At 35.2% G+C, this 12,880-nt stretch overlaps 1 protein-coding gene and 1 non-coding gene across 2 annotated transcripts in view; both read right to left on the reverse strand.

Annotated features, from left to right (window-relative positions):
* Positions 1-12,880, reverse strand: part of ANKRD30B (ankyrin repeat domain 30B) — a 54,790-nt gene that overhangs the window by 39,461 nt on the left and 2,449 nt on the right. The window contains 5 exon segments of the mRNA XM_054537603.2: positions 2,651-2,706; positions 5,357-5,494; positions 6,563-6,669; positions 10,572-10,745; positions 10,908-11,022. Of these exon segments, the coding sequence (XP_054393578.2) occupies positions 2,651-2,706; positions 5,357-5,494; positions 6,563-6,669; positions 10,572-10,745; positions 10,908-11,022 (590 nt within the window).
* LOC129049710 (U6 spliceosomal RNA) lies at positions 3,877-3,983 on the reverse strand. Its single transcript, XR_008512966.2, has one exon. It is a non-coding gene; the product is annotated as a U6 spliceosomal RNA (small nuclear RNA).

Here is a 12,880-nt window from a genome sequence, read left to right on the forward strand (position 1 = left end):
GGATACTTAGTCTCTAATGAGACTCTGGTACTGGTAGACATCACTGCACATATGTTGTCAAAATGCGAGCCTGGGAGAATTAAGCAGATCCCGGGAACTCCACAGGAGAGAACTCCTGGAGGCTTGTGCCTGGTTTCCTCCAGAATTGACCACAAGCACCTTTTTCCTCTACTAATTTTGCTTGTCCCCTTTCTTGTAATCAGTTAAAGATCTGAGTATGACTATTTGCTGAGTCCTGTGAGTCCTTCTAGTAAACCACCAAACCTGGGGTGGTCTTGGGAAACCTTGACACAAATGCATTGTGTAAGATTTGTATTAAGTTGATATGATATATGTAACTGTAATCAGATGGTTATTTCACAGAATAACTTCCCTTGAAGTTTTTCCCTTGATATTTAACAGAATATTTCCCTTGATATTTGACTTGGAGATTCCTGTATTTCTATATCTATCCAATCGAATAAAGCCATAAAAGGAATAAATGAAACAATAATGTCAGAAAATAATGTGAAATAAGCAGCAATCCTATTTTAACTGAATAAAAAATAGAGAATCTGGGTGATTGACAACATGTTCTATAATATGAATGCTTCTAGAAAAAAAAAATGAAAAGGTGGTCAATTTTCTGCAACTCAACTGGGCTTCATTCCTTTTTATAATAATTTTGCAGGCCAGGTGCAGTGGCTCACACTTGTAAATCCCAGCATTTTGGGAGGCTGAGGCAGGAGGATCACTTGAGCCCAGAAGTTCCAGACCAGCCTGGGCAATATAGTGAGACCTCATCTATTAAACAAAAAAACAAAAAACAAAAAAACCTTAAAAAGAAAATTAGCCAAGTGTGGTGGTGCACGCCTGGAGTCCCAGCTACTTGGGAGGCTGAGGTGAAAGGTGAAAGGATCATTTAAGGCCAGGAAGCAGAAGTTGCGGTGAGCCAAGATGGCACCACTGAACGCCAGTACCAGCAACAGAGGGAGACCCTGTATCAAAAATAAATAAACAAATAATTGTGTATCAGGCCAGACGTAACCACACAAAACTGTAGTCCCAGCTGCTCAGGAGGATGAGGTAGGAGGACTGTTTGAGCCCAGGAGTTCAAGGCTACAGTGAGCTATGTTTGCACTGATGAATAGACACTTTATTCTAGCCTAGGTAACATAGAGAGACCCCATCTCCTATAATAACAATAATTGATCGTGCATCATTCAAGTAAATTGCATAACTGGAGAAAAACATATGACTATTGAATATACTATAATAGTCTACTACTGATCATAGAGTTCCTGTTTACTTGCTTCTAATCTTTTTCTTTGTTTCTCAGAAAACTAAAAACATGATTTGAAACCATTAAAGGCAGTTCATCACAAAACAAGTCAAAAAGTCAAAAGAATTGCATCCAAACTGTAGGTTGTGTTACCCACCGCTCTCTGCGAACAGTTGGATTTGGTCATTAAGAATCAGCAGGACTTTTAACTTTGTGTCTGTGCACACACGTGTGTGCACATGTGCATGTGTGTATGTGTATGTATGTAAACTATGACAGATAAAACCATTTTGCTTGTGTAAGAATATGTAATATAACTTGTGCTTCTCATGAAGGGAATTGCTTTTCTGTCTTCTGTGCTCAGTAGCTATCTTCAAAAAATAATCTCCTATATGTATGGGTGCATGCTGGTTCAGTTTTACAGTTCTTATTGCCATTTGTTTATGGTACCAGAAAGGGATTGCTGAGTTCCCGGTTCTAAAGATAGTTACTTTCTTAGTGACACAAATCAATATGTAATACAGTTCACCCTTGAACAGCAAGGATTTCAACAGCAGGGATTCACTTATATGCAGATTTTCTTCTGCCTCTGCAACCCAGAGACAGCAATATCCACCTCTCCTCTTCCTCCTCAGCCTAATCAACCTGAAGATGATGAAGACCTTTGTCAGGATCTACTTATGGTTTATGAAAAGTCAATATATTTTTCCTGATGATTTTCTTTCTAACAGCTTCATTTTTCTAGCTTACTTTATTGTAGGAACACAGCATATAATAATGCAGCACAAACAAAATAGGTGTTCATCAACTGTTTATGTTATCAGGAAGGCTTCCAGTCAGTGGTGGGCTATTAGTAGCTAAGGTGAAGGAATCAAAAGTTATACTCAGATTTTCAACTGCACAGGGATCAGAGTCCCTCACCCCCACATTATTCATGGGTCAACTGTAATTATTTGTTTACTAAATATAAACAATTTATTATAAAAATGAAATAGAAGATCCATTTGTATAACAAGTCCAATTTGTTATAATGTGATTATAGAGGAAACATACAACATACTAACTTAAAAATCTTTTTTCTTATTTATGCAAAAATATTGTATGGATTTTAGGGATCATAATTAAATAAATGAATGTTTTCAGGCAATAATGTTTGAGATTATAAATTAGCTACAACTACCTTCTTAAATAAATCTGAATTTCAAACTAAAGAAGTTAAATTTAAAAAATTAATTTACATATGTATATACATATGTACACATTCAATTTACACATATTTTTAAACTGGTCTTTTTTGACTGACACTACCTTAATCTTACATCTTACTTTTTATTTTCTTATCAAGAGTAAGACCAAGAGAAGTAAGAAATTCACTATCAGAAGTCTTACCTGGTTTGTCCTTTTTAAGTATCTTCTTTTTATGTTCCAAAATTTGTTGTTGAATTCTGTGTATAAAAAAGTAATAAATAAAATTGCTATTTTAACACTGGTAAAAAATATTTACCAAACATATTAAATTCCAAAACCATTTCAGGCAATATCAGACCTAATATCAGAATTTTAATGCCCCATACACTTCAAATTTTTAAACCTTACAAGCTTATTAAGCTTATAATTAAAGAAGAAAAGAAAGTGAAGTACTCATAAATGGAGGAAGCACAGCTCAGTAAATGAACTCTAGTTAGCTGGACATCATGCAAAGTGTCCTGCACTCAGAATAAGTCCTCAGTATGTAACTAATAGATATTTTGTTTTCAGACAAGTTGCTTCTCTTAGGCTCCATGGTTTCTTCTAAAACATAAGGATTTTGCTACCTTACTTCACTAGGTTGTTTGGAAGATGTAATGAGATTACATGTTTAAATGTTCAGAGAAATAGTAAAGCAATGGAATAATTTATTCTTGAATTTTATTGCTGAAACCATTTTGGAATCCCAAATAATGCTCACTGTATGTTTTTCTATAAGTTCTAATATTCAAATGTTGCAGTTTTCAGAAAATGTTATTAAGTGTTAATTTTGGTTATTAGTTGTATTCATTGTGGCTTGTAATTCAGGGCATTTTAACTAATTCATAACTTATTACTAAATTTATATATATATATTTATATTTTAATGAGGTTATGTATATATATATATATGTATATATATATATATATATATACATAACCTCATTAAAATACATTACTTAATTGTCTCCCATCACTGAGCTCATCAATCACACCAAGGGCAGAAAACTAATAGGTGTCAAAACCTGGCTTGGATAACTACCACTCCTTCTCTACCTCCTCACACTCTGAGCCAGCAGATCTGTGCTTGGATGGTGGATCTCCATGGTCCTCTCCAACTAACAGACAAGACAAAACCTTGCTTTTATTGTTTTTCAGTCCCATGAAAGAAAAGCAAGTTGACATTTTGTCATTTCCAAGACATGTACTAGCAACAAGTAACATCCCCTTATTACTCAGCTCTGTTCTCATTTCAGAGATCACCTTACATCAATAGTTTTATAGTGATAATCACAATTTCAATATTGGGTGTCTTCTGTTTTGGTTTCACTCACACTGCTTCCTTGGAGCTACTCAACAAATAGTCAAATGACCTTCCCGGGACTATGCAAAATATGGAATGCTTTCTGAATTTATGTGCCATCCTTAGGCAGCAGCCATGCTTATCTGCTCTGTATTGATCCAATTTTAAAATATGTGCTGCTGAAACAAGTACAAAGCCCTGTTTGATACATGGATACTCATGAGTCATGGATGAGGCTTAGCTCTGTTAAATCCAACTCACCTACTTTAGATTCAGAGAATTTTATTGAATGGCTTCCTGTGAGGTAGAATTTTAAAATATATTTAAAACTCCAGGAAGAGTTGTGATTAGCCCAGATTTTCATTATCATAGAGACACATGACTTGAGGGGCCAACTGCAAGCTGGTTCCCACTACATGGTGGAAAGATAACATGGAACCTTCTGCTATCTAACCAAAGCTGCTCCACAGGATGTAAAAAAGCCTCAAGGTACAGATCTGATAGCAAAAGGGAAAGGGAACCCTAATCTCTTCCTGCAACATTATTTGAACATCCCTGACTGTTGAGAGCAATCCCAACTAACATTGGTTAAAGAAAGACAAACACAGGTCTCAAAGGATAACATACCATGAATTCCTAGGCTAAGTCTAGCTAAGATGTGGGCTCCAAACAAGGTTTTTAGTGTAGGGTGAGGATGAACTTGCTCAATATTTGTGTGGGTAAAGCTAGGAGGCCTAGCTGCCAGATCAGGGTGCTGGGAACAATGACTGAGCATAAGTACATAAATTAATAAACACCATAGCTTTGAATTCTATGTATGAATCACCACAAAAACTGAGGGGTCTGAATGAGTGAAGGCATCCTGGTGGCAAAGGTCAATCATTATCATATTACAGGACTGGTTACAATGGCAACAATACAGGAAGTGAGTCCATTGAAACAACAGAATGATCAGAATGGCCTTTTTCCCCCTTCTTCTGACTTGTAAAGAAAGATTGCCTTCCTTGGACTTAGGAAACCCCTTAGCTTCTTGGAAAATTCAAAGAAGGAAGACACAAGAGATAGCCCCAGGGGAAAATACAAGATTTTCTGCAAATTGGACATTTCAACACCTAATAACTAATTAGAAAAGTCAGGCCAGGCATGGTGGCTAGCACTGTGAGAGGCCGAGGCAGGAGGATTACTTGAGCTCAGGAGTTCAAGACCAGCCAGGGCAACAGAGTGAGACCTTGTTTCAAGAAAAAAAAAAAAAAAAGAAAAGAAAGGAAAAGAAGTCAAAAATATGGCTCTTTTTATCCCATGCATGGGGATTACACTTAGAATAAAATGAACAACATTGAGATCCCTAGGGATAAAGTTCTTAAAAATCCTGAAAACATCTTGCACTCTACTTCTAACTAATCTAGACTTCTGCTTGATTTCTGGCTAAAAGGTAGACTAACTCATTGCTATTTCAAACTATCTGAACCAAACTAGGAACTCTCACCTAATGTATAAGATGAAATAGTTGCAATTATTTTAAACTTCAATTCAATATTAACTGGCCTTTTAACATAAACACTTACTTTGTCAAACGGCGAGAAATAGCGTAATCTTCTGCATCTCGTCCACACATGTCTTGAGTAAAGACACTAATATTTTGCTTAAGAAGGATGTTGACAATACCCGGTGAGTCATAGTGCACAGCAAGCATGAGGGCTGTTCTAAAATAACAAAGAAATCACTCCACTCAAGAACTTTAATAAAGACTTTTTTAAACAGCTAGTTTGATACATTTTACCAATTTAATATCCACCTGTCAGTGTAGACATAATAACATTTTGCATGTACTAGCTTGGGTCTATAAGCATCTAGGGTGCTCAAGTGTTCATCTTTGTAAATTATCACCAAGGCTAAAAGAAAAGGACAACAAGGAAGCCTCTTGTCCCACTGGGGTATGACATAATACAAGTTGCTAACTTATAGTCCTTTGATGGCCAAGAAACTGTGCTGAGGTCACTTATCTAAAGTAGGTAAAGATTTAGATGAAGATTTCCCCATTGCTTTCCTAGTCTGATATATTATAATTCAAATCAGCTAGGGGTCAGATAAGAGTTATCTGCAGGCTGAAAACAACAACAACAATAATGATGATGATGACAATACTAATAGTCATAAACTAAAAGTCTACACTTTAAAAATTAATAAAACTGGCCAGCTGCAGTGGCTTATGCCTGTAATCCCAGCAGTTTGAGGAGCCAAGGAAAGCAGATCACAAGGTCAAGAGATCGAGACCATCCTGGCCAACATGGTGAAATCCCATCTCTACTAAAAATACAAAAATTAGCTGGGCATGGCGGCGCGCACCTGTAGCCCCAGCTACTTGGAAGGCTGAGGCGGAAAAATCGCTTGAGCCTGAGAGGTGGAGGTTCCAGTGAGCCAAGATCACACCACTGTACTCCAGCCTGGCAACAGAGCCAGATTGCATCTCAAAAAAAACTTAATAAAGCTAATACAAAACCCTTTAGCTAATAAAAGATTACAGTACCAAAAAACATCCAATTATAAATAACAAACACTCTATATTATAGGAGAAGATGAATCCTACTATATACTGTTCTTTATGTTACTCAGTCCAAATATTTGCTGATCTATCTGATTATTCATGGTGATATTTTTCACTATATGCCAATAATTATGTTAATCTTCTTATTAATATTTCTGACTTTAGTGACTGTTACCACTCCAGAATATACAGGTTTTTATTTTAAAAAAAAAAAGAACTACTGTACCATCTCAGGCTGTCAACGGCATGTGTACTTGCTTTGTTTTTCAATAAAAATTCCACCATTTTCTCTTTCTTGCAAATTATAGCAAATAAAAGTGGGGTATTATTGTCCTATAAAACAGCAGAAAAAATTAATAATTCACAAAATTACATATTTCTCAACTGAACTGAAAATCTTCCCTAAGGTGCTTTGAACTTCAACATACAATATAGAAAGGAAGTAAAAGAAAAGCAGTCCCTTCCTTCTCACTCTGTGCTTTCTGATGTGCTGCTCTTTGCCTTGCAAACAACCCTCCTCTGTCTCCCCGGATTAACTGTGGTCATTGCCAAAACTCACTTTAAACATTTACCAGTCCCAAGAATCCTGGCTTTGATCACAGCACTTAGCATGGTACATTGTAATCATTTCACTGTTTCCCACTGAAACCAAGAGCTTCTTGAGGCAAGGTCTGTATCTTTTGTCTCTATAGCCTCAAAACCCTAAAATATTGTAGCAAACATTTTAAGTTTTTTACATAAATTAATGATCTAAATTATTCTCACTAAAGCAGTGTTTCTTAAACTATATTCCAAAGAATATTTGCTTTACCAGAAGTATTATACCCCAAGAGAAAGACTCCATGACCATCTGCATTTGAGAAGTATTATAAAATTGTATGTTATGTCCAATAATCAAGAAATCTCTTGAATTTTACCTAATCCCCATTTGACAATACTATTTGTGGCAAACATTAACATTTGAGGAATTAAGAGTTTTAGGGGTACAGTTGCCAGAGCTTCCCAATGCAGGTGGAGGTTTCTTCTGGGTGGTACAAACTTGCTTGATTCACTTCTGTCAATGGTGTCAGGATCCCAGATGCCAATGTCAGGCACTCCTGCTCCAGATGGGTCACTATGGAAATGAGCTCTGAATTAAGAGAGATTAGCTTCAAATGCACTTATTTTCCTTATTATTAAATAGTCCATGGGTTTTTTCCCTAATACAAGAGAATAGATTTTTATCTTTACTGTTAGAAAGCTCAGTATGTTCTGTGTAAGAGAAATAGGTTTAAAAAACTTAAGAACAAATATTTAAAAAACCAAAGCTCAGTAAGAAATACTATTCTCAATTATAATGGTAATCCCAGGACCCCAGGGCAGCTCTACTTTTTAAATCCATTTGTATTGGCTTCCACTTAAAGGGCTACTTAAAATTATTTTTTATTTTAGACAAAATATAAATCAGAAATAAAAACATAATGGCTTATCAATAAAAGTTCTCATGCTGATCCATATGAATTATTTCTGGCATAATAAAAGCCAGTAAGTCACTTGCATTTCTAAGGAAGAGCACTGAGGAGAAAGATGTAATGTCTGCAATATTCATAAATTATCCAACTATAACCAGGAATAACCTAAAAAGGCTTCTAGGCATTCTTATGGGCAGATAATTATTTGTGGTATATATAAAGAAAAGAGTTTCAAAAACTTCTAAATTCTAAAATTCAACTCCATAACTGAGGGATTTATATACTCTATAGACTATATATTATAACAAATACGCACTGACTTAAAAACCTTGAAATCTTTATCAAAATGTACTATAACATAGGAGTTGTGAACTCAGATACTTACAAGGAGAAAGGAAGGTTGCCTGAGTAAGGAAGTACTAAGGTGGGCACAGCAGCAAACTGCAGAATACATGCCTTCTCTAAAGGGGCAACCTCTGCACAGCAGACCAAACAGTGATAGAAACCCAGGGGACATCAGATTTGATTTTTTAGAATAAGCCTGAAGTCCAGATTTCTATACCAGTCTTCTAAATTTTACATGTTGATTCAACTTATAGAGGCAAACAAACAAATCTGTGTACCATATTAGAATAAAGCCCTTGTGTTTTTATATTCGCTATTAATGTGTTACTAAATGGTTGTGTATAATCCAGGTATTTGCATGTAAAATATTTTCTTTCTCTAGTATCATATGTTTTACCAAAAAATCAGGCTCTCATATATAATAAAAATTGCTAAAAAAGACTCATAATACCTGCTTCAAGAATTTTTCCAACATTTATTCATTTAAAATATATTTGTACATAATTTTCCCAGATTGTTAACCAAATAGATAACTGGTTCATAGGACTGCTAAAACTAAATTATTAAAAGAATTCATATCTGTATTTTTATTAACTCCATGGACTTCAGTGTTTAAAACTGACATTTTGGTTATGCTAAAGCTCTATAAACTTAACAAACATACTGAGCTAGTTCATAATACAACTTCAACTAAAAAAAAAATTTAGGATTTCCTACTATTCTAATTGAGAAAGCCCAACTTGTAATGAACATTTGTTGACACATAATCACGTGCATGGTGACAAAGGGACATCAAATCATGGAAGGGTCAGCCTCTACTTATTGAAAGATTACCCATAAGCAAATTTCTAAAGACTCTCTGAATGTCAGTGAATGATTAATGGTGGGAAGGAAAAGGTGTTATTCTGTAAGCTGAGAGATATTGCCAGTAATATTTCCTTTCACTTCCCAATCACAGATGTAGAGAAAGACAGAGAAGTCAGGCTAATATTACTGAAAAGGAGCACTTTGAAGGAAGTAGCACCTATCAAACACCAATTCTTCTAGAGATTTCTTACGTCTTTGAGATACAGAAACTTGTATGTTGCACTTATCTATTCTGGGGTTCTTAATCAGGAGTGTATCCGAAACTTGAGGGTTTTTTGTTTGTTTGTTTGTTTGTTTGTTTTGCTGTTATTGTTGTTAGAGGCAAGAGTCTCACTATGTTGCTCAAGCTGAAGTTAAACTCAGGCTCAAGCTGGGACTACAGGAACATGTCACTGTGCCCAGCTTCAAGAAAATATTTTTAAAAATGTTCAGGCCTTATTAGGTCTATTACATCAAAACCCTCAGGGGAAAGCCTACAAATGTAGATTTTTAACAAAGTGTCCTCAGGTCACTGTAATGCACAATTCTGAGAATTAGTGCAGCAATCACTTCAGTCTCATCTCTCACCTGCATGGCTGATTCCCTTCATCAGTTGGACATGTGGCCAAAAAGAGAAAAGAGTAAGAGATAGTGTCATTTATTAAAGCTCCAGTTAAGTTTCCTGGGTATGGGTAGAACACAGACAAGTAAACTCAAAATCCCACTTAATTTTGCTATTTACAAGCTGCTTATCTCCCACCTTCCCACCAAGACATTCTAGGTTTGAGAGGAGTCTTTAGACTCTTATCTAACTGGCTGTTTCTGCCAGGATGGACAATAAGTCAGTTAATAATTTGTTCCACCTTCTGCTGAAGTGTTTCTCACTTCATCACCACATATTCACTGCCAATCTGGTTTCCTCAAAGTCTTCCTAAAATTCATCTCTAGGCAAGTTTCAACTCACTCTCATTTTCAAACCAAAAATTATTAGACCCAAAGCTAAGGAGCGCCTTGTCTCAACACATAAACTGGAAGAACAACAAACTAAGAGAAAAAAATAAAACTCTTCTTGGCATTTCCCTCATTACCTAATTTCCAAGTGACCTGCATATTTCTGATTGTTCTCCTTTTCCCTTCCCATTTTTCCCTTTTAAGCCTTGTGCCACTGAGAGATGATACATCAGTTTTTCAGAAAATTATCAGCAGAAGCAACGTGTCCACTTATTGTAAGTTGCTTTAGTTTTGTTTGAGTTTTAAGATAAAGCCTATTTCCAGGGCATATTTTATTTCCTGTGTTGTTTTACACTAATTAGGGGGGAAAAAAAGGAAAGAATAACCCTGCCTAGAAAAACAGTTGAAAAGGTTTTACCTTTAACAAATTCACAAATATTTTCCAAAGTGCGTTTTATAAAGCTGTACCCTTTAATGCTCCTTTAAAAGTATCAATACTTCAAATAAAATCTTAGACAATTATTTCAAAATAATTTGCATTTGCATTCAGGGAATGGTTGAGCTTCCAAATACAAAAAGTTGACCCTTACCTATGTGAATGTTAAAACAAATATTTTGGAAAGAAAGTTGATTGATCTATACCTTGTCCAGTGCCTCAATATTTGCACCATGGAAAAGCAGTATTTCTGCCAGTGAGGTGGTCTCACTATACACAGCATAATGGAGAGCAGTGTTGCCATAGATATCCTTAAGGTTTGGATTGGCGCCATGTTCCAGCAGAATAATGGCACAAGCCTCTTCCTGGCAATGGACAGCCTGTCCGTATTAGACCAAGAAATAGATTGTAAATTCCAAGAATTCAAAATACACATTCCACAGGTTTCACCAACTAGTTATATTTAAATGAGATCAATTTATTTTAATTCTATAAATGCAAATCAAATCCACGTCATGCTAAAAGAGTTGGCTCTAATATACCTGTATCAAAGGCATTCTGTTTTCTTTGTCACAGATAGCAATCTGGCATTTTCTGCTAACCAGGAGAGTGACCACTTTCACATGGCCACCGGCACAGGCCAAATGTAGAGCAGTTCTACGAGAGTAAGAGAACTTGTTAGGAAACTGTAGTGCAACATCTCAAAACATACAATCATTCATGTAACTGTGAAAATTGAATAGCATGTTTTTCCTCTGCCTTCAAAACAAATACTTAATTTTTTTGAAGAAAGTACAATACTTACCAGCTCTTATTGCTTGCTGCCTTAATGAAAACAGCAGCCTATTTGAATAGAAAGAGCTTAGTCTTTAGATTCAGTTCAACTAGGACTTGAATCCTACTTTAAACCCTGTCACTTACCAACTATTGCTTAGCCTTTCTGTGTCTCAACTTCCTCATTAATAAAGATGACAATAGTAGCTATCTCATAGGACACCATCGTGATGCTTAAATGAGAAGCTATGTATTTAGAATAGTTCCTACAACAACTCAATAATTGTAAGATTTTTGTTTTTTGAGACTAAGTCTCACTCTTTTGCCCAGGCTGGAGTACAATGATGTAACTATAGCTCACTGCAGCCTGGAACTCCTGGGCTCAAGCGATCCTCCATCCCCAGCCTCCTGAGTAGCTGGGACTACAGATGTGCACCAGCATACCCAGCTATTTATTTAAAAATTTTTGTAGAATAAGAATCTCACTTTGTTGCGCAGGATGGTCTCAAACTCCTGGCATCAAGCAATCCTCTCACCTCAGCCTCCCAAAGTTCTGGGATTACAGGTGCGAGCCACTGCACCCAGCCAGATATTATAATTGTTACTATTACTACTACTTCACAAAAACATTTTAATTAGGTAAAAGATACAATTATAACTACTTTGCAAGATGGCTTAAAGAGTAGGTCACATTTTAATACTTCTGACATTGGAATGCCACTTATATTATTATAATTGGTAGCATTTTAAAAATTATCTTATTGATATATAAAATAGCAGGGCATCACACAATCCATGAGACCTTATATTAAGTAGAATATGGTGTACTCAGCAGGTCTAGGGCAGTTCTAGGCATATAACTGGCACGTAAATACATTTCAGTTCTTAAAGGTACTATGGGGATAGAGCACTGAAATAACAATAATGCATTTTTTAAACAAATGAATTCCTTGATTTTCAAACAAATTGAAGCCAAAGGAAACTCATGATTCAAATAAATACATATGGCTCATTTTACTCAATATTTATACTTACAGAACATATGCAAATAAGACTTTCCAATGATTAATATTAGTATTTAAGACTGATAAACTTTTGAATGGGCAGTTAAAGGTTATCTTCTACTATTTTCTAACTTCAGAAATGCTTTTGTTTGAAAGGTGGGAGACAAAGTTTCAAGGAGATTAAGTCCCAATATTCCTATTTTAAATCTCTCAGCTTGTGCAGGCGGGGCAGGTAAACATGAAGTTTTTAAGGATAGAAGGGTCCTGAGAGGTAGTAGAATATGTCTGCTACATAACAGGTACTCAGGTTATGTTTGATGAATAAATGGAATGAAAGAATGGATAAATACAGTTGGGGAGTTCAATATTTTTAAATAAACTCCTATAAAGCAATATTTTTGCAATAGTAATTATTTATATGTTATTTTTATTTTTAAAGAATACAGTTAAAATGAAATGATTAATCAATCATTATTTGCATAAATTGAATGAATACATAATAAAAACATATGTACATAATAAAATATATAGATAATAAAATCTGGAAACAGATAAAAACATTCCCTTTTTACTTCTGAAGAGGCTAAAAGTTCAAAGAAGATAACAATACACACAATAATGATAAAAAATAGAAAGCGAGAAATTATTTTTAATATTGTAAGATTCATATTCCTCTTTTCCCAAGGATTATTCCTTTATTAATAAACTTTACTAGAAGTTTTGTACATGCTCACTGC

The sequence above is a fragment of the Pongo abelii genome, chromosome 17, assembly GCF_028885655.2.
Source record: "Pongo abelii isolate AG06213 chromosome 17, NHGRI_mPonAbe1-v2.0_pri, whole genome shotgun sequence".
Lineage (NCBI taxonomy): Eukaryota > Metazoa > Chordata > Mammalia > Primates > Hominidae > Pongo > Pongo abelii.